Here is a 27,355-nt window from a genome sequence, read left to right on the forward strand (position 1 = left end):
CCGGCAGGATGCCAGAACGGGTCTAGATTGGTTTTCGATGGCTACGGGAGGCTTTCTGGCGGCAGAACTCCTGATCTATTGCGTTCCCCGATAGTTTTAGGGTATATGGATATATATATAGGTGGAAGAAATACATCAGGGGAGCCACGAGGGGCCCACGAGGGTGGAGGGCGCGCCCAGGGGGTGGGCGCGCCCTCCACCCTCGTGGCTTCCTCGTGGCTCCCCTGATGCGCGCCCTCCACCCTCGTGGGCCCCTCGTGGCTCCCCTGATGTATTTCTTCCGCCTATATATATCCATATACCCTAAAACTATGTGGGCGCGCCCCCTGCCTCGTGGCTTCCTCGTTGATCCCCTGACGTGCACTCCAAGTCTCCTGTATTGCTTTCTTTTCAAAAATAACTTTTCCGAAGGTTTCATTCCGTTTGGACTCCGTTTGATATTCCTTTTCTACGATACTCTAAAATAAGGAAAAAAACAAAAACTGGCATTGGGCTCTAGGTTAATAGATTAGTCCCAAAAATCATATAAAATAGCATATAAATGCATATAAAACATCCAAGGTTGATAATATAATAGCATGGAACAATCAAAAATTATAGATATGTTGGAGACGTACCAGGCGCCGTCGACGCAGCTGATTCAGGATGAGGCCGCGCTCTGCCAGGTACCACGCCTTTAGCTGCTCGTCGTTGCTCTAGAGCATGTCCGCCCCGCCCATCAGAAAAGCCGGGGCGGTGTTCCTCTTCTTCGCAGCGACGTTGGTTCGGAGTAGGTCGAGCTTGACGGCACTGTTCGTCATCAACACCGACCACTGCGCCTCGGTCTTCTCTTCACGCAGGGCGGCCCGGGCCTGTGCGTCGACGAGGCAATGGTCAATGGACTCTTGCACTCGCGCGGTAGCCGCGTCGGCGTGTTCCCCTTCTTGGCCCCTTTGTTGCTTTCGGGGCGCCTATTGCCCGCGCCCGGCGTTGGCGCGTCCGGCTTGTAGGTCTCCTTGGCCTTGACGAGGGTGCGCCGGACATCCGCCCATTTCTCGCACTTCTCAATCCACTTGAAGACGTGGAGGTACTTGAAGTCTTGGTCGCTGTTGTCCTGGTGATACATGACGAACATCCGCACCAGCTGCGCCGAGGAACAAACAGTTGACGGGCGCGCACGGCGAAAAGAAGTGGGAGACCAACGTGCCATACCTGATCCTCAGTGCTGGCGCCACTCTTCGGGCGAGCCGCGCTCCTCGATGATCCCATGCCTGCACGCCGACTGGATGAGCCCCCAATGATTCGCCATTGCCTTCGACCCGCACTGCATGTAGACGCCTTTGAAGTAGGGGTCGACGAGCTTGCGCTCGTCGAACTCGGCCTTGATGCGCTCTTAATACGTCTCGATGCTTTGGTTCGTGCCAGTGATCGGGTCGGGGCAGACGACTTTTCACGCTTCGGCGAGACACTCCTTCTCCTTGGACGCCCACTTGATGCGCGGCTCGCGGTCCTGGCCGCCCCCTTCTTCTTCTTCCGTTTCCTCACCGGTGCCGGCGCCAGCTCCTCCTCCTTCTCGTCCTCCTCCTCCTCCTCATCCGGCTCCTCCTCGCCGTAGTCGAGCTCGCCGTCCATGTCGCCATTGAGGTCCATTGTGTCGTCCTGGGTAGTGAACTCGGGGGACGCGGCGGCGGCGGTCGAAACTGCCGTGATGATGTCGTCCATGTCGGCTTCGGTCGCGTCGATGTCGCCGAGATGTGACGCAGAGGCTTGTGAGAAGGGCAGCGCGCCATGGCGGAGAAGGGGCGTCGGGGAGGAATCGTAGGCCGGCGGCGACTAGGTGTATGGAGGGTACTGCACGCCGGCGAAGGCGGGCGAGGGCGTGCGTTGGGTCGGGTGACCATGGGGAAGGTGATGTTGGGGTTGAAACCACCGTGCGCGTCCCCGTCGGCGTAGCCTCGCGATGGCGTGCAGCCCCAGGGTTGCGGCGATGACGAGAAGTCAGCCGGAGAACCGGCGCGTTGCTGGCTCCAGGGTGCGTACTGGCCGTGGACCCCGGGTGGATTCATCATCCCCACGCGAGCCGCCTCGGCTTGTTTGGCCGAGCGCTCCGCCTGATCCGCCGCAAGTGCCGCGCTGTCCCGGGCATTCTTGGCGTTGGCCCTGTTCCGCTGGTCGGTGGTGACAACCTCCCGGCGCTGAACTTCCGACATCCAGTCGGCGTTGGACATGCCCGGGGGCTTGGACGGCGGCGCCCTCGGCTTCCTCTGCTTCGGATGGGCGACGTCGGCAGTCGCGCCCGTCGCGGCGCGGGGGACCACGCACTTCTTCGGCCGCATGGTGGCCGGCCGGAAGGGGAGGAGGAGGAGATTGGCGGGAGAAATGAAGAGAATGAGAGGGAAGCCGGGGGAAAAGCGGGAAGAAACGGCGAAAAAAGACCCTTCTCTCGCCGACAAATCGGCCCCACGTCCTTTTCGCTTGTGCCGGCGCCTCCCAGCGCGCCGGGTTCGGCTCGGGTGCGTCAGCTGTTATTTCGGTCCAACCCGGCAAAAAACGAACTGCTGGAAACACGACCAAGCCGATTTTCGTCTGCCGATACTAAAAAATCGTCTGAAAGAACTTGTTAGAAGCGCAGCCGAAGATGCTCTAAGCATGAACCGCGATGCCACAGCGGAGGAATAGGGAAATGCGGCTCGATCGCGAGGCCCACGGCTGGAAATGGGAAACTCCGACCTTGTTGGATCTACCGTGGCTCGCGAGGCCCACGGCGATGAATATGATTGGTCGCCAATTAGCCTCTGCATAAGTACAATCTGTCAAAGCGAGCATTTTTGCTCTCTGACAAGCACAGTTTCGCTTGCAGGTCGGCAAACGGCGCGGTCGAAAGCGTGATTCTGGCCCAAATAGTAACTAGGCTCCGAGGAGAGAAGTGGCCAAGCTACTTGCTGGAGAACGGCAAACAGTACCACCTTGTTCGCGGGACTGGCCCCCACCTAATCCGCAACGGCCACATGAATGATTGATCAATAAACCAATGGTTGCCACAATTCCACGGAATGTCATGCGGTCGTTGCAATCAATCACCGGGACTGATCGAGCTCAAGTTGCCACGTTGATGTGATATTTTTCTTGTTGAGATGCCACGTTGATTTGAGCTTCCGTATACGTAACCTTTTTCTCTGTGCCATGATGGCTGATGTCCTTTATCTGCTCCGTAAGCTGGTGACCCCAGCATCTTACCTTTTTTTCTTTTCTCTTCCTCTGTTTAGAACCCTCTGAACTTTGGTCAATTATTGACCGGGCATCAATAAAACGTGACTCTTGTCTAAAGAAAAAAAAAACAAAGACATAGGAGCAGTGTAGTTTTCAAATTCAGACTACAAGAAAAGGCAGCAATAAAAGGTGTATTATGTCTAAAGAAATTAGTAGGCCACACGAACAGTTTAATTCAAATTCGGACTATGTTTTTCCTCTGTTTTTAAGATTCAACACTTTATTCAGTGTTACACATTATAGTCTCCAATATTTATGTATATTCCAATCGTTGAATAAAATCAGACGGACGCGCCAACCCACCCCATCGTACAAAGTAGTATCGCTTTTAGTATGCGTGTTATCTTCCTCGGGTTCTGTTTGGAATCGCTTAGCTCATGGGTGAATAGGTCAAACACGCAACTTTTTTCTTTAGGTTATTAAAGTTGTACTAAAGCTACGACAATTAATTTAGATGGTAGAGAGTATTAAGTATTCAAAGATTACATGCAAAACACAACCCGCTGGTGCATGGCATCATTCCTGACATATTTTCATCTCCTATTGCAAGCTTAGCGAAAATATGAGCAACTCGATTTGCTGAGTTGCCAATCATCAATCCCTTAATATCTTCCATGATAGGCCCCATTCACGTGGCTCCCCACCACCCTTTGTTTTTTATAGAATTTACTAAATATCCCACTTCAGTCATTAACCGATACTCCAAGTGGGGAGTCGACACGGATAAGGAGTAAGATTTCATTTTCATGTCCATTTGGTGATGAATTTACGTACACTCCTATGACTCTAGAAGAATAGACGGGCGAGGTTCCGACAACTTGCGGGCCAACGCCGGTTTCAGTATGCGTGTATTCTTTGCTGGATTCTACCGTGTTGAGTATCATGATTAGGAAACATATGATAGTGCATGGCTTATTTATACGTTGTCTTGTATTTCAAGTTAATCATGTATTTTTATATACATATGCCCACGAGGCTCACTCAATAAACAACAATTCCATCAATCTCCTCTTTATTTTCTTGTGCACATCGGAATGACCTGGGTCACGAGTAGACATGCTCAACACGCGAATTGCTTTGTTCTGTTGGGCAGCGGCATCGTGTTTGTTACTCTGTTTAGCATTTCCGTTCGTGGAAACAGAGGCTGGCAAGTAAAGTGTTTTTTTTCTTTCTGTTGAGGCAGTTGAGTTAGTTTGTGCAAATGGCTGTATGCATGCTCGCAGCGGAAAAGTCAGAAATCGTCATGTTGGAGACAGAAAGCTATTTAATTCGAGATGAAAATCACACGAGCCACGCAGGAGCAGCAGTGCCCTTTCAAAAGACTGGAACGACAACTCAAGAAAAAAAGAAAAAAAGAATTTAGAACGAAAACCACGTGAACCTATTATAAAATCGAACGAAATAAAAAATATTCCATGACAGAGGGAAAAGACACGCCGTAAATAGGCTTGAGCCGCGGGACGCAAAGCGATGATACAACAGCGAAGAAAGGGAAAGGCATACAGCTCGCGAGGCCCACGGCTGGAAATAGGAAACACCGGCCTTGTTGGATCGCTCGGGCTTCCGCGGGCATGGCGACCGTGCCATGAGCTGGTTTACCACAATCTGTTAAAATGAGTACAGTTTGGCTATGGCTTGCGTGGAGACACGCAGACGCAGGTCGGCAAACGGCGCGGTCGAAACAAACAAGCACGTCTCAGCAAGCACCTACACTACACTACACTACGCGCGTGTTTCTGGCTCAAACAGTAACTAGACTCCAAAGCAGACAAGTATTGTACACTGGTCGCTCTGTGTCAAAATATAATACAGAGGGAGCACTAGTACTAGCGAAGCGACTTGCTGAAGAACGGCAAATGGTACCACCAGCCGAAGGCTCGTGCTGGGGCAGAAATCACATATTCAACCTGAAAACGAAATCAAATCACAAACTAACCTGCTTCCGAAAAAAATTCATGCTGACCCTTTCATGTGGCGCCTGACAGCTAGGCGCTGCACACTACTATGCAGCGTCTCTACCTTAGGCGTCGCACCTCCTACCAGCGTGGCAGCCCTGGTCCAGTTGCGGCCCCGTAGACAGCACTGCAGCGCCTAAGGCTTAGGCGTCACACTTGTAATGTGCAGCGCCTAACGCTTAGGCGCTGCACAGTGACTTAAAGCGCATCGGCCCAGCCCGACCAGTCAGTTCTTCCCCCTCTCCGCTCTCTGGACAGAGAGCAGCGGCGGCGCCCCATCGAATCCCCTCCCCCCCCCCCCCCCCACATCCCTCTCAGATATGAAGATTTGATCCGTGGATTCAATCTCCGATCCATCCTACTAGGTAAACTCCTCTGTTCCTTTTCTTTTCCTCCGTAAATTTGTTGCCATTTTAGAGATTTGTCCAAGATTTGATGGAACCCTTGATTTGCTTGATTTAGGATGTGTAGTCATAGTGGTATTACCGTAGTGTTGTTGCTTAGTTCACAATATATGGTTCTTGTTAGTGAAACCCTAGATTGTTTAGTTTTTTTAGATATATATGAGATGCCTATTTTTATAGATAACTATGAGATGTTGAGTTTTGTAGACATATATGAGATGTTTGTTTAGATATATATTATATGTTGAGTTTATTTGAAATATTAGATGTTGAGTTTATTTGAACACATATGACATATTCATTGTGTGAGAAGGAGATGTTGAGATTCTTGTAATTGAACACATATTAGATGTTTAGTGTATACCGATATTTGAGATGAAGATGAACTCATATATGTTTATTGTTTGAACTTTGTAAGGATGGTTTGGCTTCCCGACGATGTCTACGACACGAAACACCAGGCCTACATGATGCGCGAGAAGGAGATGGTAATAACGAGTAATCTAAATATTTTGCAAATTTGCCTTAAGTTGAAATTTGCATGCCCTAAGATTTGTCATTACTTGTTTTTTGCAGAAGCTTGAACCTTTGAAGATTCGGTATCACGGGGTCTCTGGTCCTACCATGCCTTACGATGAGCGGTACACACTGTACATCAAGCAGGCAGGACTACTCCCGTGGATTCAGTTGGTCAGCCGGTCCACGCCGAATCTGAACGCTCCACTAGTGTCCGCTCTTGCTGATCGGTGGAGGCCGGAGACGCATAGTTTCCATCTTCGGACTGGGGAGATGACCGTGACGCTCGAGGATGTCTCGTTGATCACCGGTCTTGCTATCGACGGGATGCCTCTCTGTATGAGCACCGATTCTGATGGGTGGCGCGAGCAGATGATTGCTCTTATCGGTATGGCTCCTACGGAGGCTGAGGCTGATGTAGAGGAGGGAGAAGAGAAGAAGAAGAAGAGGGAAAGGAAAGCAGCCGGAGCTGCTTTCACGTGGATTCAAACTCACTTTGCGACGTGCCCTCCGGATGCCACTGATGATGTGATCCAGACACATGCTCGTGTCTACATGTGGTATGTTGTGTCGAGGACTTTGTTTCCTGACTCCACTGGCAAGAACGCTCCATGGATGTGGCTGAAGGCGTTGACCGTCTTTGATAGCAAATGGAGCTGGGGTTCAGCGACTCTTGCCTACTTGTACCGACAGGTAGTTGGTCTGTTTTGTGATCAACTCATTTCTTCATTAGCAATGCAAGCTTGCTGTCAAGTTAACATTGTTTTTCTTTCATATGCAGTTGGACGATGCGTGTTGCAGGATCACAGATAGTGCAGGCATTGGTGGTAATATGCTTCTACTTTCTGTATGGAGCTGGGAGCGTCTGCCTATTGGACGCCCGAAGAGCGTCAGGTTTAATCCTTGGTATGAAGATGAAGATGACGAATTACGGCGCCCCACTTGGGCTTACAAGTGAGATGTGGTTTCCGAGATGACGAACGATGTCAATCTCATGTACCAGAAGTACGTTGCCGAGTTGGACACGATTACGCCTGAGCAGGTAACGAGGTCATTACTTCAGTCATTTCTCATGTTTGCCTGAAAAAAGTCACCATTTTTGCATTGTTGCCCTATTTCATAGGTGGAATGGCAGCCATATGGCACCGATGACAGACTTGGGTACACCCCGGAGTTTACCATCAACCCGATGTGCTTGCGGGATAGGGATCTCTGGCTTATGCGGTGCCCACTGATATGCAACTGGGCTGTTGAGTTTCATTTTCCACATCGCGTGTTTCGTCAGTTTGGTCTGTTCTAGCCTCACCCGCCGGAATGGGTGGATACGGACAAAGCACTTCATAGGTAAGAGAGCATGAACCGTATTGACTAAGCATCGTCACTCCTTGATTTTGCTAATGTTTGGTTTTATACCATGCAGGTTGGACAGGAGAAGGCAGCGGAAGATAAAGGACTGGGACAAGCATCATGCTTCGTATGTTACCCGCTTCCAGCTTTGTGTGGAGCAAGCTCGTAGTAGTGCATGCGCCAAGCTTCGTGAGCATAGTCCACTTGCTTTTGATAACTACATACGATGGCATCTTGAAAATACTCGAGTTGAGATATTCCCGCCGGCATATAATGAGGATATTCTTGAAGAACCCGTAAACTTTGAGGATCTATCAAAGGGGAAGTACAACAGAGATGTCAGGGTAGGGCACGGAGTCCCTGCTGTTCCGGTGATTAACTATGTGGTAAAGTGTTCCTTCTTTACTTTCCCATTGGCCGTATTACACATGTTTGAATGGCTAACATGTTCATTCTTTCTCATCTGCAGTCCACCGAGATTAAGAAAGCAGCTGATGAGAGCCAGTCTATTCTAGAGGAAACACCGGTTGGAAAAGGCAATGATGATGGTTCACTATGAGCATTTCTCAAGGTACATATCGCATTCACTATGAGAGCTAGTCTATGTTGCGGAGTCTGATATCTTATACACTTGTTCATGTTACAGCAACATGCCAAGAAGTTAAGGCGGTTATCGAATCTTCTCAGTTGCCGCGATCCCGGATTTGATGAACCATCTGCCTCTAGGTCTGGTACACCATCAGACCCCTTATCTCACCATCAGAGGGACGATGTGAGTTTCTCATATGCTTATCTGGATGATGAGGGTGCGGTCACCCAAGAGGTAAGACTAATCCTTTAGATGTGATTCTCACTTGATTACGACGTCGGTCTTCACCATATTGTTTGATTGTGTGATAGGGAGATGAGCTTGATGATGACATGACTTTGGCAGACGCTCAACTTCGGTCCCCATATGTGTTCAAGCCTAGGCAGCCCAGACGCCGGTACACGCCCAACGACTTTGACAACAGGGGCAACCCAAAGATGGTCATAGGGACCTCGCGGATGGCTAGCTTGAATCATGAGGCGGAGGCGGAGGGGGAAGTGCAGGAAGAGGAGGCTCGTCCACCCAGGAAGAAGAAGATTGCCTGCAGGCGTGGCACTAGGAACACGCGGGGAAGGCATTAGTGCTTGTGTTTGTTAGTGCTCTTGTAGCCGTTTCATTAGGTTGATGAACTTGTGACGTTATGTTATATGTTGGTGAACTCTTACTAGTGTGGTATTTGTGTTTGCGAACTAGTAGTAATGTTGAATTGTCCTAAATGATGTGATGTTCAAGTTATTAGTTGTCTTTGTTCAGTATGTGCAGTTTACAGTAATTTTAGCGATGTTCAAGCAAGTTATGTGAGTGCTGCATGAGGCCAAAATGGCATCTGTTTCTATAGTTTGGCAGTTAACAGCACTGCAACGCCCAACACCCAGGCGCTGCACTGTACTGTGCAGCGCCCAACGCTTAGGCGCCGCACCATACAATGCAGCGCATGTCTCGTAGGCGCTGCTCAACTGGCCATGGCTATCCAGAAAGCCACAGAAGGCTTGCAGCACTGACCGTCAACGAAAAATACCAAGTCAGAGTGCAGCGACCAAGATCCAGGCGCTGCACTGTAGTGTGTGACGCTTATCCCTTGGGCACTGCAGTGTATAGTGCAGCTCCCGTGTTCTGGGCACTGCACGGCTGTTTACTGGAAAAACAGAGTTTACAGCACGTTCATTTCACCGGAACATCATAATACTTACAATGACTGCAGCATCACAGCAATTTGAACAAACACAAATTTTATGCCGATGAGTTCATAACTTAAGACAATTCAAACATTACTACGACATGGTTCATGACACATTCATTACAAATGACAAATGGCAGCTTGCCCTAGAAGATAGTTCACCAACATCTCACATGCCCTCACAAGTTCACGACACATTCATTAGAAGATAGTTGACGATGAGTGCACCGAAGTGAAGTCCCTACTGAGTAGAGCGAGGCCATTTTCCCTTCTTGTCACGTGCCGAGTCCTCCTCTTGCGCCTCGCGAGCCTTTGCAAGCTTTCTTTCCCTCTCCTCCTCACGAGCAAGTTTCGCTTGGCGTGCCCTCTCCCCTCTCGTTTCTTCCGCTCCATCCTCTCCTTCTGACGACGCTCTTCCTCCAAGCCTTTTCGAAACGATTCTTCGAACCGCCGTTGCCGCCTAAGACAATCTTGGTATTAGTCCTTTTTGACATCTTCTGGCACTTCAAGATCTATCCACGTGAAGTACTTGCATAGAGGAGGCGGTGACTACATACAACATTTTTGTTAGTGTTGACACACATTTGAGATTAACATTTTACTTCTCGAGCTTACCGGTGGTTGGTCATAGGCATTAGTTGGAAGTGCACCATCATAAGCATAGTTCGGGCATACAAAATATCTCCGCCCTTCCGTCCATGATTTCTTTCGGTCGGTGGACACCTTCACCTTGCAAACATCTCCACACCAACATGGCGGGATATTGACATCTTTCTCCTTCACCTTGTCCAAAGATGCGTCCTCTCACTTGTTCGGCATGTCTTCTTGGTTAGCACATGGTGGCCTCGTCATGGAACCGGATGAAGCCATGCCTACAAAACCGAGAATTCTTGGTTAACCCTAACCCCCACTTAACAATAACCACAACCCTAATCATAGCATAACCCTAACACCAACATCAAACACACATAACCCTAACCCTAGCATACTATGAAAGCCTAACCATACCAAATTAGCAAAGAAACATAACATGATTCAACACAAATTTCCAAAACCAAGCCAAAACTAGGGTTTCCCCAATGTAGCAAGATTTGAGCAAATGTGACAATTCCTATGAATGAAAACGAGGGGATCGGAGCAGAATACCTTAAGGGAGGGGTTGGCTTCGAAATCAACGGTCAAGGACTCCGGATCTAAGAAGGATTTGAGAGGGGGAGAGAGGAGGGCAGAGGGGAGGCACTAAGCTTCGGGTTTGTGTGGGGGTGGGGGTGTGTGGGGGTGGGGATGGGTGGGAGGGGGGTGAGTGCAGCCTAATAGATGTCTAGATGTGCAGCGCCTAAGGCCACGGCGCCACACTACATAGTGCAGCGCCTTGACCTTAGGCGCTGCACACCTGGACATGCCAGTCCAGAGAGCAACAGAGCCGTTCCAGTAGCTTTTGCACCCGCAATTCCGGGTCCGGCCATAGTTGAACTCCATGATACTCCGGCCATTGTAATTGGTCCAAGTATGGCTGAAACCGGGGAGCCCATGTATTCTTTACCGTCATGATTGAGAACTCGGACTCCCTCACGATAAGAGGGTGATTGACGTCCACATTCCTAACACGGGATGCGTTTAACAAGTGCGAGCCTGAGAGATGAAGCAACGATGGCCTCATGCAGCTGCAATCACACCGTGTTAGGGAGACCTTGAAAGCGCGACCTCCGTGTTGGTGGCCATCGTTTGTGATTCCTCCAGGCTCTTTCACCTCATACTTCCACTCGTTGTCGTCATATAGTATAGATTCTTGGGAGTCTGCCTTTCGTGATTGAAAGTCCAACCATTCTTCAACCTTTGGTGGGAAATAGCACTTGTGCTTATCCTTGTTCTCACCAGCAATCTGCTTATCCGTCTCCATTGAGTACTTTAAAAAGTATACATTCATCTTGTCAAATGTGTATTGAACTATTGCCGTCACGGGTAATGCATGTACACCCTTGAGCACCTTATTGAAGCATTCTGCCATATTGCTTGTCATTTGACCGTACCTCCGGCCATCTTCATCGAAAGCACGTGCCCACATATTCCTTTCGACAAGGTTCCTATTGAGAAATTGAAGACCACCGGGGTCAAGTTTCTTGTGTCTGAGCAATGCATTGAACAATGTGGCAAACCGCTTGTTGGTGAAAGCGAGACAACAATCTTGAAGATCATCGGCCAACTCCTTGATACCACATGCCCTATAGAAGTTTGCACAAAAGTGCCTCATGCACCATCGATGGTGCAACTTTGTATGTCCAGGAATGTCAACCACCACCGCATTTAGAATTCCTGGATGGCGATCCGATATGAAACAAATTTCCCTTTCAGCCGGTAATACCCTTGTTCTCAATTGACGCAAGAACCACTCCCAGTTATCATTGTTCTCCACCTCAACCAAAGCGAAAGCCAAAGGCAACACCCGGTTATTGGCATCACTTGCTATTGCAACCAACAAAGTGCCCTTGTATTGTCCGATCAAGAACGTGCCATCAATGGCGATGACGGGCCGACAATGCTCAAATGCCCTCACGCATTGCTCAAACCCAAAATGCACGGCCAAATACTCGGACGGTCCTCCCGTTATGAATCAATGTTTGGTGCCCATGAGGCTCAACCACGTGAACCATGCCTGGGTTTGTGGCGGCCATAGCTAACAACAACCTAGGGAGTCGGTTGTATGCTTCCTCCCAATTGCCATACAACATCTTGAATGCGGCTTGCTTCGCCTTCCATGCCTTGACGTACTTCACCTTGTAATGAAAGATGGCTTTCACAAGGTCAATGACACTCTTGATGCTCATTATTGGAAGTGTGGATATTTGGTTGGATAACCTGTAAGCAATGAACTCAGACATGAGTTGTCTGTGTTGTTGGTACACAAGCTCGCCATCCGCATTTTTGTGCCGGCACATGTGAGTTGGTAGAAAACTCACTATGCACCAAGTGGGACCTCCTTTCCATGGCCTTGCACGCACAATCCATGGACATCTTGGCACTTCACATTTGACCGTGTAACGCACATTGACATCCGAGTTGGCCACTTTATGTGGTCGGTAATGTGTAACCGAGTAGTTGTCGAGTCACATCTTCAATTCCAAGAAGGATTGAAACTCACAACCGGGATATATCCCGTTCTTTCCGTCTTCCAAATCACGGTGAGAACTTGGCCTGGCTCCAAGAGATATGCATTTGCCACCATCTACAACGGCTTCATCCGCGAGACTAAGATTCTTGAACAATAGTGTCTTGTGATCCCGCCCGAATACCTTCTTGAATGCTTGGGCCTCCTTCAGCGTGAACCCCTCCTCATCAACTTCTTCATCAGGACCATCGTCATCCGAGTCCGATGCATATGCACGGGAAAAAGGGATGGATTGGTCCATTGTCTCTTGCACATGATATTGGTCGAGATCACCCACATTGTTGTCATGGAGATCAATTTCGTTGTCATCCTCCTCGTATTCATCATTCTCCTCTTCAAAATCTTCATTTTGGTTGTTTGGATTCGGGCTCAATGTTGGCCAATCTTGTTGCGTGAAATGAGGTTCACTCATTTGATCTTGGTTAATGGGTGGGGGAGTGCTAGCAACCAACGGGGAGGGGTTCCGGTTCAAGTCCAAATTCAAAGTAGACTCAACCTTCTTGGAGGCAAATAACTCAAGAGCCTTGTCTAGAGATTCGGCAACCGTCTCCTTGTATGCAACCCAACGTTGCACAGAGTTCACACGCATTGTCTTCCAACGGATGTGCATTCCAAAACCAACATTATGCCTTCCCTCGAACTCAACAACGTCACTTGGGTCCATCCAATTCAAATCCTTCCTCACTTGTTCCAAGAACTCCGCATAGCTAGGACTACTCTCAAACACCATGTCAAGCTCATCCGGGTCCGTCTCAACATTGCCTTTCAAAAAGGCCTCTTTATCCACATGATGAATATAAACACATGTTCTCCCCATCCCTATAATAATCAAAAACACATATATATCAAGTAAGTACTTAACAAAAATATTTGCACAAAATGCATATGCCCTAACATATATATGAATTAATAACCATAACCCCCACATAATAATTACCACAACCCTAACATAGCATAACCCTAACACCAACATCAAACACACATAACCCTAACCCTAGCATACTATGAAAGCCCAACCATACCAAATTAACAAAGAAAACATAACATGATTCAACACAAATTTCCAAAACCAAGCCAAAACTAGGGTTTCCCCAAACTAGCTAGATTTGAGCAAATGTGACAATTCCTATTGATGAAAACGAGGCGATCGGAGGAGATTACCTTAAGGGAGGGGTTGGCTTCGAAATCCACGGTCAAATACTCCGGATTTGCAAGATTTGAGAAGGATTTGAGAGGGGGGAAGAGGGGAAGAGAGGAGGGGCGCAAGGCTAAGGGTTTGGGTGGGGGGGGGGGGGGGGGGGGGGGGGGGGGGGGGGGGAGAGAGGGTGGGGCCAGCCTAAGTGGCACACAGACTGTGCAGCGCCTAAGAGACGGGCGCTGCACATTACAAGTCTGGCGCCTAGGTCTTAGGCGTTGCAGTGCTGTCTGTGGGGCCGCAACTGGACTAGGGATGCCACGCTGGTAGGAGGTGCGACGCCTCAGACCGAGACGCTGCACATTAGTGTACGGCGCCTAGCTGTCGGGCGCCATACGAAAGGGTCACCATTGTGAAAAAAATTTCAAGAGTAGGTCAGTTCGTGATTTGATTTCGCCCTTAGGTCAACTATATGATTTCTGCCTCGTGCTGGTGAGCCTGTACAGCTGCATGCTTTTGGAGTGTTCTACAACGACCACTCAAGTGCTCAAGCAGTAACTAGACTCCAAGGAGAGAACGGCAAACAGTACCGTACCACCTTGTGCTGTGGACATGTGCAGGTGCATGCTTTGTTTGCGGGACTGGCCCGCCCCTGTGGGCCCACGTAATCCGCAACGGCCAAGTGAATCAATGATCAACCAATGGTTGCCACAATTCCACGGAATGTCATGCGGTCGTTGCAATCAATCACCCGGGCTCATCAAGCCCAAATTGCCACGTCGATGTGATATTTTTTAGTGCCAAGTTGATGTGATCTCACCTATAAGCTTCCGCATAAATTTTTCCTCTGTGCCATGATGGCTGATGTCCTTTATCTGCTCCGTAAGCTGGTGACCCCAGCATCTTACTCCCTCCATTCCATAATGTAGTGCTTTCTCTATCCACGTACTTCAACTTTGACCGTAAATTTAACTATCAAGACCGATTGCGGCGGGAGCAAAAATTATATCAGTGAATTCGTATTTGAAAGAAGTTTTCAATTATATAATTTTTTCTCCCGCCACAGTTGGTCTCGTTGGTTGAACTTATGGTTAAAGTTGGACCTCGAAAAGCGCGGGCACACTATATTTTGGAATGGAGGGAGTACCTTTTTTCTTTTCTTTTCCTTTGTTTAGAACCCTCTAAACTTTGGTCAATTATTGACTGGGCATCAATAAAACGTGACTCTTGTCTAAAGAAAAAAAACAAAGACATAAGAGCAGTGTAGTTTTTAAATTCAGAATACAAGAAAAGGCAGCAATAAAAGGTGTATTTTGTCTAAAGAAATTAGTAGGCCATACGGACAGTTTAATTCAAATTCGGACTACGTTTTTCCTCTGTTTTTAAGATTCAACACTTTATTCAGTGTTACACATTATAGTCTCCAATATTTATGTATATTCCTATCGTTGAATAAAATCAGACGGACGCGCCAACCCATCCCATCGTACAAAGTAGTATCGCTTTCAGTATGCGTGTTATCTTCCTCGGGTTCTGTTTGGAATCGCTTAGCTCATGGGTGAACAGGTCAAACACGCAACTTTTTTCTTTAGGGAAAACATTCTACTCCGTATTAAAGTTGTACTAAAGCTACGACAATTAATTTAGATGGTAGAGAGTATTAAGTATTCAAAGATTACATGCAAAACACAACCCGCTGATGCATGGCATCATTCCTGACATATTTCATCTCCTATTGCAAGCTTAGCAAAAATATGAGCAACTCGATTTGCTGAGTTGCCAATCATCAATCCCTTAATATCTTCCATGATAGGCCCCATTCACGTGGCTCCCCACCACCCTTTGTTTTGCATAGAATTTACTAAATATCCCACTTCAATCATTAACCGATACTCCAAGTGGGGAATCGACACGGATAAGGAGTAAAATTTCATTTTCATGTCCATTCGGTGATGCATTTACGTACACTCCTATGACTCTAGAAGAATAGACGGGCGAGGTTCCGACAACTTGCGGGCCAACGCTGGTTTCAATATGCACTTATTCTTTGCCGGATTCCACCGTGTTGAGTATCATGATTAGGAACACATAGGATAGTGCATGGCTTGTTTATACATTGTTTTGCATTTCAAGTTGATCATGTACTTCTATATACGTATATACCCACGAGGCTCACTTAATAAACAACAATTTCATCAATCTCCTCTCTATTTTCTTGTACACATCGGAATGACTGGGTCACTCGTAGACATGCTCAACACGCGAATTGCCTTGTCCCGTTGGGCAGCGGCACGTGCTTGTTACTCTGTTTAGTATTCCCGTTCGTGGAAACAGAGGCCGGCAAGTGAAGTGTTTTTTTTTTCTTCTGTTGAGGCAGTTGAGTTAGTTCATGAAGACGGCTATGTACATACTCGCAGGTCGCAGCGGAAAGTTAGAAATCGTCATGTTGGAAACGGAAAGCTATTTAATTTGAGATGAAAATCACACGAGCCACGCAGGAGCAGCAGTGCCCTTTCAAAAGACTGGAACGCCAACTCAAGGAAGAAAAAAAAAGAACTTGGAATGAAAATCACGTGAACCTACTTCTATATATATATATATCAAATCGAATGAAATATAAAAAATTTCTGTGACAGAGGGGAAAAGACACGCCGTAATAAGCTAGAGCCACGAGACGCAAAAAGCGATGCGACAGCGAAGAAAGGGAAAAGGCAGCTCGCGAGGCCCACGGCTAGAATAGGAAACTCCGGCCTTGTTGGATCGATCGGGCTCCGCGGGCATGGCGATCGGCCGCCCGTCAATTAGGCCAACTCTATCACGCGACTTTAAACGAACGTCCGCTTTGTCCGAATTTTATTCATTTGGATAGAATAATGAAGCTGTGTCCAGACCTATTTTGGGATGCGTGACCGTGCGCCCAGCGCGCGACCGCATCCTTTGGCCCCATCTTGCCCGCCTTCATTTAAAAACAACAACATTCGAAATATTAGGCCCTAGTTCAGGCCAGTGGCCCTAGTTCACGTCGGCAACAGAGTCAACGGTCTACACGTCCTCGCCGACAACAGAACCAGCCTCCAAAATAAATAATTTTGTTCGCCCGTAACACAGCCAGTTTTCAAAATAAATGTGTTTCTCGCCGGCACACAATCAGCGGCCCAGCGGACGACACCCATACCAGCCTCCAAAAAAGAATGGCCACGGTCGATCGGACGACCTAGTTCAAGCCGTCGGCGTCGAACATCTCCTTCTGCCTGGCCTCAAACCAGCTCCTTGTCTTCTCGCTCATCTTGGTCAAGTCCACGCTCATGATCGCAAATGGCCATCTCCTTTGATTTGGTTGCGGCATTGGCGGCCTCGATGTCGAGCTACCTTTGCCGGGACGCCTCCTCCATGTCAATCTTCCTCTTCTTGGCCGCCTTCTCCATCTCAAGCTTCTTCCTTTGAAGCTCTAGGTATTGCTTCATTTGCTCGTCCTTGCTTTGCCGCTTTTTCTCGTCCCTCACATCCTTTTGAGACAACATGCCATGCAAAGTCTCATGCAAGACCATGGATGAGGCATCACGTATGTCGTCCATCTTGGAGTTGGTCTTGCCCGTCGGCCTCTTCAACGCCTCGCCATCTCCACCTCCGGCCAATTTGGCTGTCTTCTTGCCTCTCTTCCTTTGAAGTTCACGGTATTGATCCTTGAACTTAAGGCAATTTTTGATGATCATCCAGCAATGCGTAAGAATGAATGGCTTGTCATTGTGTCGGGCCTTGAATGCTTTCAAATATTGAAATGCCTACACCACATGATCAACAACAATTGAACATGCAAACATAGAAGTCTCATGGCCATAGCAACGAAAGAACTAGGATGAGGAGAACATACCATGTCCCCAACGCCAAGACCACTCACGGCCCGTACTTCAACGCTCTCAAGTGCGGCGCAATACTTGTTGCACTCTTGCTGGATGAACAACCACCTCTTTTGAATCGAGGTGATGCCACGGTTGCTCGTAATTTGATAGGGCTCAAACATCTTCCTTTCCTGGAATGTTTTGTGGACTCTCGTCCAAAAAACAAGGCCCTTTTGTTGCACGCCGGTCGTCGGATCTTGGCTAATCTCTATCCAACATTGGCAAATCAACTTGTCCTCCTCTTGTGAATATGAACCCGTGTGAATGCTCTTCCTCCTCTTTTGTGCTTCCGCTCTTTGGGTGAACTCGTCGATGAACAATGGCTCGTCAATAATATCAATGTCATTGCCTTCTTCTTCATCACCATCACCTTCGCAATAGATGTCATCGTCTTCATGCCACGAGTCACCATGGTCGTAGTCAGCACGGTCGTCGGCCTCTTCATCGACAACGTACTGAGTGCGGCCATCCCGACTTTGGGTCTCGTCAGGATCGTAGGCACGGCCATGCCCACCCTCGTAGATCACACCCTCCACGAACTGGTTGTAGAAGGGGTCATCGACCGTTGGCGTTGGTGTTGGCATTCCGTCGAACAAGACACGGGGGGACGGCATGGTGCCCGTAAACGGTGGTCGTGCTTGCTTTCTTTGCATCTCGACGGACGGCCGGCCGGCCGCCGCTGGGCCCCCAGCGTGACGTTGAGGTCGAAGACGGCCGAGGGGCGCGGGGTGGACGGAGCGATCACGCCAACGTCCGGCGACCTCGAGAAACGGGTCTGGCCGTCGTGCCTTGGCGGGGGAAAGCCGGGCGACATCGGCGTGGTCTGTGACGTCGGCGACTGGCAGTGCGGAGGCCTGGCGACCGACGAGCCTGTGCTCGCCGGGCCGACGGCCGCTGCAGAGAAACCCGCCAGACAACAAATGCCAAGCATGAGGAGGGCGTGCGCTTTGTTGACGATGGCCTCCTTCTCCTCGACCTCGGCCTTGCGCTGCGCGGCTTCTATCGCATCGCGCTCGGTGGCGAACTTGGCCGCGGCGGCATTGCCCTTGACGACCGCCCTCCGATTCCTCCTCTTCGCCGATTCCGCGTCCAACTTGGCGAGCTCCTCCGGCGTGCACTCTAACCGCGGCTTCCTTGGCGCCTTGGCCGCCTTCTTCACCTTTCCGGGCGGGTCGACGTCCAGGCCGCCGAAATTCGGCTGGGCGTCGGCCATTGACGAGGAAGACAGGGGCCGGCGGGACGTGGGAGGGTTTGGGGGTGCCACCGACAGACGGGCTAGGGAAGGACAAGCGCGTATCCCGCCCGTCCGCGTGCTGTCCGTTTCACCATAAAAACGGCACAAGTTTGGACCAAGAATGAATTGAAAATGAACAAAAAATAACAAAAGTCTGTTTTGCTCTCGCACGCTGGGCCGTCTGATTCATTCATTTTATTCCAAACGAACACACCCAGACACAATGGATCGCGCGATGAATTAGTTTACTACGATCTGTCAAAATGAGCAGACGCAGGTCGGCAGACGGCGCGGTCGAAACAAACAAGCACGGGCCGTGTTGCCTCCTCGCAGTCGCAGCAAGCACCTACACTACACTACACTAGACGCCTACACTACACTACACTAGACGCGTGTTTCTGGCTCAAACAGTAACTAGACTCCAAAGCAGACAAGTATTGTACACTACTCGCTCTGTATCAAAATATAATTAATACAGAGGGAGTACTAGTAGTACTGTAGTAGCGAAGCGACTTACTGAAGAACGGCAAATGGTACCACCAGCCGAAGGCTCGTGCTGGTGAGCCTGTACAGCTGCATGCTTTGGAGTGATCTGCAACGACCACTCAAGTGGTCGCCACAGTACGCACAGAATGTCATGCTGTCGTTAGGCCGGTCAGAAACCATTTGCATGATCAAAGCATCTACAGCTGACTTGGCAAATCCAGTCACCCATACATTTTTGGGCACGTCTGAACGCGTCCGCATACAACACCTTTTGCCCCCTCATATTTTGTGCCCCGTATCCATATATCAAAAATTCGGACTCTCGAATCCATGCGTGTCGCTCATACAAATCAATGCTGCACATAAATAACAAATGTTGATACCAAAAATCCATGCACGTCGATCATTTGATCAAGCTCCGTCGGTCCATACTCCTCGTCAAAGTTTGAGGCTAGTTGTGATCTGAGCTAAGCTCTGTTGTGCCTTTCTCTGTCCCTCTGTGCCCATGATGGCCTTTACCTGTTTTGAGTGTGCTTCGTCAGCCAGTGACCCCATCACTTATTCTTTTCCGTTTTGAACTCGCGCCACTTTGGTCTGTTCTAGACCGGGCATCAACAAAAGGTTTTCTTCAGTGCAAAAAGAAAAAGAAGGTTTGCTTTGTTTTATCTTAAACAAAGCAAGACAAACGGAAAGTGTAATTTAGATTCGGACTGCATTAAAAAAGATAGGGACCCCCCGCAAAAAAATAAAGGAGACGCAAATCCAACTGTGGACAAATCAAGGTGGTCAATCTTGTCGGAGCTAATTAGCATTTAGTGTTGCACTTTTCTTGAATTGGAGGAAGTATTTTTTTGCCACATACTCGTATATGGCAGATAATTAGAGAGGAGCATATTCATGGGGGTGGGGGATGCTAGTGGCCCTTGTACAGTTGTACCCCACATGATGTTTGCAAAATCTGAGCATTGTCAAACATAAAGACTACAAAATGGATATTGTATTTATTTTTTGTACAATGCTAAAATAATATTGGCCTTGTCTATAGTCAAACTTCTTACTTTGCATATTGGCATTGTCCATAGGTCAAACCTCATGAAATTTGACCAATTTTATACTAAAAAATATTAAGCTATATACTTCTTACTCCATGGAGCTCGTTTTGCAAACAAAATTTTAAATATATTTAAATCTTTCAAAAAATGTCAAAAAAAATTCTGCAAATGCATATGCATATTCTTCAAAAAAATATTTAAACTTTTTTTCAGATTTTTTCGAGATGTGGAAAAGGTTTTTTTTTGCTGAAAAAAATAAAGAGCTCAATGGAGCTTTGCCTCTGTAAGCCCTTTTCGTACCCCTCTCTCTCTCTCTCTGCGCCATGATGGCCTTTACCTGTTTTGAGTGTGCTCCGTCGGCCAATGACCCTATGATGGCCTTTTCTGTTTCGTTTCCGTTTTGAACTCACTGCACTTTGGAATTTTGTAGGCCGGGCATCATTAAAAGGTTTACTTCAGTGCAATAAAAATAAAATAAAAGGTTTATTTTGTCTTAGAGAAAGCAAGACATATGAACATTGTGATTTAGATTCGGACGACATTTAAACAAATAGAGAGAAGCAACTCCATCAGTAGACAAATCAAAGTGATCAATGTTGTTGAAGTTAATTACTACCTCCGACATGGTTTATTAGTCCCCTTTGTATTATGTGCCAAATTTTGACCTTAAATTTAACTAACAATATGTTAATGCATGTCATAAGAACATATCATCAGAAACTATGTTCAAATATGAATCAAACGATATAATTTTTTATGACATGCATTAATATTTTGTTAGTTAAATCTCTAGTCAAGATTTGGCACAAAACACGAAGGGACCAATAAACCTGGACGGAGCCACAGAGGTAGTAGCATTTAATGTCGCACTTTTATATATTTTTGCCATACATATAGCAGATAATTAGAGGGGATCATATTCATGGGGGTGGGGGAGGCTAGTGACACTTGTACCCCACATGATGTTTGCAAATGTTTTTGTTTTGCTTTTATGATGTTTGCAAATGTTTTTTTTCGCTTTTATGATGTTTGGAAATCTGAACATTGTCAAACAAGACTACAAAATGGATGTTGTATTTCCCCGCAAAAAAAAGTGGATGCTGTATTTGTTTTTAGTATGACGTATATGTTATTTATTACTACTCCCTCCGTTTCAAGTTACTCGTCGCAGAAATTGATGTATTTAGAACTGAAATACATATAGATACATCCATACTCATGACAAATAATTCGGAACGGAGAGAGTACATATTAAATGGTACATCCAGGCTGACGGACCCTACGACACTAACTACAGTAAATATAACTTCAGCTCGTGTTGCCTAGTTGAAGATCGGCACAACTTTTTTTCTTTTTTTTACTTAACATATTAGCATCGTCTTAAGTCAAATTTCATGAAGTTTGAGCTACTTTATTTTGGAAAAACATTAATCTATATAAGTGAATAAAATATGAAAATATATTCGATGATAGATCTAATGATATTTATTTGGTCTATCTTAGCTTCCCGAGAAAAAAAAGTAAATGACACTAGTAAAAAGTACTTAATTTCATTTACTAGGTGTCGAGACCGTTGATGTATCAATCACGAAACAAGCATGCGCCAATTCACCATCTAAAGAAAAAACCAGTTCATGTAAAATGTGCAATTCTTAAAATTCCATACTGCTACTAAGTTTTGAGCTCTCGTTTTTAATTCCTGGATCTTAAATTTGGAACTTCCTGTATGTGAGAAGGACTGTTAATTCACAGATCATGATGTTGCCACAGAGCAAAAGGACCAGAGTGTAAAATGGAGAGCAAGTGGGCATAAAAAAACCATGCCCAATCTAACCAGAATATATCTGCGAGAGGGACTGTTTAGCAGCCATTGTCATGACATGCCGACCGCTGTCACCTAATAAAACAAATGGAATTTAACAAATTTGATAAAGCCTCCGCGTCTCACCACAGATCCCCATACATCCATCGCAGAAAAACAGTACAGTAATCCCCACTATACATCCGATCCTTTGCATCCTTCTGTCCCCAAGGCCCAAACCTCGGGCCGTCTTCCTCCTCCTCCTCCTCCTCCTCCTCATCTTCTTCTACAGGAGCGGCGGATCTACAGTCTCCGGAGCTCCGGGGGAGGAAGGAAAATATCCGCGAAGGAAAGAGACTGATGAGCCAAAGGCTCACCTAACCAGACCCCTCCTTAAACAAAGCCTCCCCGTCTCACATCGCACCCGCTTGCCTCTTATCGCCTCCTACCTCACTCCCTCTCCCCTCCTCTCTCCCCCCGTCTGCCGCCATGGCCCAAGCTTGGGCCTTCCTCCTCCCGGTGCTCGTCTTCGGCTCCTACATGACCAGCCTCTTCTTCCCCACCTATATATCCGGCCCCCTCTGCGGCGGCGATGGGGGAGGCAGATCCTTGTTCCTCTGCGCGCAGGCTCCCAAGGACCAGGACCCATCTCCTGCTGTCAGCACCATGTACAAGACCGCCTTCCACTTCCAGCCCGCCAAGAACTGGATGAACGGTATACGCTGATTTCCTCTCTGAATTTCCCCCCCTTTTGAGCTTGCTCTGTGATTTCTTTTCCTTTTTAAGCTTCCTCTCTGCTTTGGGCCGTCTGTTGACTCTTTGTTCGTGGCAAGGGCCAATCGGGGAGCCCCTCTGATCTGGTGTGCTTTTCTTGTTCGTGGTCCAAGAGAAAGCAGGCGATCAGATTGGTTACTGTTTCTTTTCTCCCAACTTGGGCAGTACCCGATCTTAATTTTGCCTGCCAGTATATTAAAACTTATGCTCCACGTGTTAAAATATGTAGTGCATATTTTTGTGTCAACAAAAAGTTTTAGGCGGCTGAAAGGGTTGGTGGCTAGCTACCTCATTGCTTCTGCAAGTCGGTCGTTGCTGAATGATGCTCGGTGTGAGGGCGCTGCAGATAGATTTTGAGTATAGGCATACTCTGCAGATGCTTGAGCAAAACACAAGTACTCCCTCCATTCCAAATTACTCGTCATGGTTTTAGTTCAAATTTGGAACGAGTAATTTGGAACGGAGGGAGTAGTATCCATTGCAGAAATGGTGAACTAATTTCAGAGCAAGTGTTATGTACCTTCTCACCAAAGTGTATGCCACTTCCATGCTGGTATTGTCTGAAACTGTCCGTGTTTGCTCCACTGTTAGTGTCTTTACTTTTGGTCAGAAATCATTCAGTTAGGCAACACAGAAGCATCCATTGCACAAATGGTGAATTATTGCCAGAGGAAGTGCTAGTATGCGCCTTGTCACCAAGGTGTATGACATTTCAATGGTAGCGTTGTCTGAAAATGTCCATGTTTGCTCCACTGTCAGTGTTACTTTTGATCAGAAAGCATTCAGTTAGGCAAACTAAACAGATCTGTTATACTCATATAGTACGACACAAGGGAAGCACTGACCTGTTGATTCCTGTTTGTGGCAAGGCCAATCAGAGAGCCTCTATGATTGGGTGTGCTTTTCTTCTTCTTGGTCTAAAAAAAGCAAGTGATCTCAACTGTTATGTCTTCCCCTGCTGGAGAAGCTAAGTCAAATCTAGTAGCTGATCTTAATTTTGTGTACTAATATTCCACGTGTAAAAATATGTAGTATATTCTTGGCAGCAGCATCGTTGCAAAACTGTTTTTATGTAAAAAATAATTAGACAAGGGATAGGGTCGGTAGCCAGCTCATTGCTTGTTCAGGTCTGTTGCTGAATGCTGCAAACAGTAGGTGCTCAGTGTAAGGGCGCTGCAGTTAGATTTTGAGTGGTCCTGCCATAATATGATGATAGCCACATATTATTTTGATGCTTGCACAAAACAGGATTATTCATTGAATTACTTTCATAGATAGTGTACCTTCTCACCAAGGTGCATGCCACCTGAAAATGTCCACATTTGCTCCACTGTTAGTGCTGTTTTTGGTCAGAAAGCGTTCAGTTAGGCATGTCGCTTTTATCGTCCATACCAGGCCAAACTACAACACCCTAAATTATGTGTTGGAAAAATATTGGGCATGTCTGTTATATACCCATACAGAAGTAATGAAGTACTGGCCTGTTTTGGAATCTAGATTATCTTTGGTCCATATCCTATTAATTGTGCATCTGTTGCAAGTCACTGACGTTCTCTTACCTTTTTCAAACATCTGATGGATTGGTGAAATCTACGACAATACAAAAGATCCATCTGGTATGAATATCTCAGGCACAGAAACTTCTAAATAAAAAGGAGAAGAAATTGAAGCATTCTACAACTCATACTGCCTTTATACAACTTTCAGGACCAATGTACTTCAATGGCTTCTACCATGAATTCTACCAGTACAACCTGAACGGCCCCATTTTTGGTGACATAGTTTGGGGCCATTCGGTTTCAACAGACCTCGTCAACTGGATCGGGCTTGAACCCGCGTTAGTGCGGGATACCCCAAGTGACATAGACGGTTGCTGGACCGGCTCGGTCACCATTCTGCCAGGTGGTAAACCAGTCATCATATACACTGGTGGCGACAAAGATCAACATCAGGCACAAAACATCGCGTTTCCCAAAAACCGGTCTGACCCATACCTGAGGGAATGGATCAAAGCAGCCAATAACCCGGTGCTCCGACCGGACGAACCAGGGATGAACTCGATCGAGTTCAGGGATCCGACAACCGGTTGGATTGGACCGGACGGACTGTGGAGGATGGCAGTTGGTGGTGAGCTGAACGGCTACAGTGCTGCACTTTTGTACAAGAGTGAAGACTTTCTGAACTGGACAAAAGTTGATCACCCACTGTATTCACATAATGGATCCAATATGTGGGAGTGTCCGGATTTCTTTGCGGTATTGCCGGGCAATAACGCTGGACTGGATCTGTCCGCAGCGATTCCACAAGGCGCCAAGCATGCCCTCAAAATGAGCGTGGATTCAGTTGACAAGTACATGATCGGGGTGTATGATCTCCAACGTGATGCCTTTGTGCCAGATAATGTCGTAGATGACCGTCGGCTGTGGCTGAGAATAGATTATGGCACTTTCTATGCTTCAAAATCATTCTTTGACTCGAACAAGAACAGGAGGATCATATGGGGTTGGTCTAGGGAGACAGATAGTCCTTCAGATGACCTTGAAAAAGGTTGGGCAGGACTCCATGTAAGAAAATCTCCCCCTAATTGGCCGTGCTTCATGTTGAAATAATGATTTAACTGATTTAGTAAATGACTGTAGCATTTTTAACCTCAGTTTTTATTACATTTAGACAATCCCCAGGACCATTTGGTTAGCCGACGATGGCAAGCAGTTGTTACAATGGCCAGTTGAGGAGATTGAGTCCCTTCGAACAAATGAAATCAGCCATCAAGGAATAGAGCTCAACAAGGGAGATCTATTTGAGATCAAGGAAGTTGACGCTTTTCAGGTAGTTTCCTTTTCACAGACATGCTTACTTGGTCTTCCGAAGAACCCTTTTTTTACTTCAAAAAAGTGTTATGCCAGTAAAAGCTGTAGGGTCTTCTGATAATAACTAAATATGGATATTGGATCATACTACCTCTGTAACTAAATATAAGACAACTTATATTTAGTAGTTACAGAGGTAGTACATTTTTGGCAACAAAAAGATAGGCATACATACTTAAGCTTTGGTGTGTTTTGTATTTTTCAGAGAAGCTGTAGCTAATTAGGCACACATTTTCTTGAAACAGGCTGATGTAGAGATAGGTTTTGAGCTGGCGTCCATCGATGACGCCGATCCTTTTGATCCTTCCTGGCTTTTGGACCCCGAGAAGCATTGTGGGGAAGCGGGTGCATCAGTTCCTGGTGGTATAGGTCCATTTGGACTTGTCATTCTGGCCTCCGACAACATGGACGAGCACACTGAGGTGTATTTCAGAGTCTACAAGTCAGAGGAAAAGTACATGGTACTCATGTGCTCTGATCTAAGAAGGTCAGTGATTATGTCTTTTGCCTTAATTTTGGTTAGTCTTCTCCATAAACGTCTGAAAACTAAATTGAAATATCTTCTTTTGTTTGCACAGGTCTTCCCTGAGACCAGATCTGGAGAAACCAGCCTATGGAGGCTTCTTTGAATTTGATCTTGAAAAGGAAAGGAAGATATCACTCAGAACTCTGGTAAGCTGAGCTGGGAGGCTCTGCCATTTCTCCTGCTATTCATCTCCTACATGTCAGAACTGAAAATGGATGGATGGATGCTGCCTTGCAGATTGACCGGTCGGCGGTGGAGAGCTTCGGCGGTGGTGGCAGGGTTTGCATCACATCCAGAGTTTATCCGGCGGTGCTCGCCGACGTCGGCAGGGCCCACATTTACGCTTTCAACAATGGAAGTGCCACGGTCAGGGTGCCACAGCTCAGCGCATGGACCATGAGGAAGGCACAAGTGAATGTGGAGAAGGGTTGGAGTGCTATTTAAAAGAGAGGATCAAATTGATTTTCTCGATTCTTTTACTGTCATTCATGAGCATTGCCTGGCAGAAATAAGGACATTCAGCAGGAAAAAATAGCCTATCATTTCTTTGATCTCTAGTATTCATATATTGTACTAGTTACTACTTAGTATGCCCTTCCCATCTCAGTTACTTGTATCAATTTTTAAAGAAACGCACACTAGTCCTGAAATTCACGGGATGAGTACTTCAGTCACACATATGAATCTCTTGAAACGTTTTAAAGTGGTTAAAAGACTCGGTGAGCAAACATGTCATATGCCCCTTCACGGTGTTGAGATGTCCTGCTGACTTGTCTTTCTTGTTGCAAAAAGTACACTGGCTCTATTTATGGTGAGAAGTTCAATGGAAAAAATGTCTGGCTCTCGCATCGTCCCCACGCGGGCGATTTGAGGGTGACTAGGGTACCTCCCCTCCCCCCCCCCCCCCCCCCCCTATTTTCCTCGTCACCGTCGGAGGCGGCCACTGAGATTGCCTGTGCGGCCGCCGATGAGGGTGGTGGTGATGTCTCTGCTATTTCCTTGCTCGGGTGGAGGGACATTGGGTGCCGAGGTGGCATCCTCGGGTGGAGAGGCGACATTATTTGAGCGCCAAGGGTGTCTATTGATGCGGGCTGGCGAGGCGCCGCCGAGTGGTGGATGGTTCATGGGCTGTGGCGGTGGTCTTTGGCATCAGATTTAATGGTCGACGCCTCACC

At 47.2% G+C, this 27,355-nt stretch overlaps 1 protein-coding gene and 1 pseudogene across 1 annotated transcript; both read left to right on the plus strand.

Annotated features, from left to right (window-relative positions):
* Positions 1-6,027: 6,027 nt before the first annotated feature.
* Positions 6,028-8,641, plus strand: LOC125516481 (annotated as a pseudogene).
* A 13,557-nt stretch (positions 8,642-22,198) lies between these two features.
* LOC125514918 (fructan 1-exohydrolase) lies at positions 22,199-26,856 on the plus strand. Its single transcript, XM_048680289.1, has 7 exons — positions 22,199-22,725; positions 24,392-24,400; positions 24,492-25,348; positions 25,455-25,613; positions 25,900-26,141; positions 26,233-26,326; positions 26,418-26,856. Exons 1-7 carry the CDS (start codon positions 22,500-22,502, stop codon positions 26,622-26,624), a joined length of 1,794 nt encoding a protein of 597 aa, XP_048536246.1. The 5' UTR covers positions 22,199-22,499; the 3' UTR covers positions 26,625-26,856.
* Positions 26,857-27,355: the final 499 nt, after the last annotated feature.

Source organism: Triticum urartu, chromosome 6 (genome assembly GCF_003073215.2).
Source record: "Triticum urartu cultivar G1812 chromosome 6, Tu2.1, whole genome shotgun sequence".
Taxonomy (NCBI): Eukaryota; Viridiplantae; Streptophyta; class Magnoliopsida; order Poales; family Poaceae; genus Triticum; species Triticum urartu.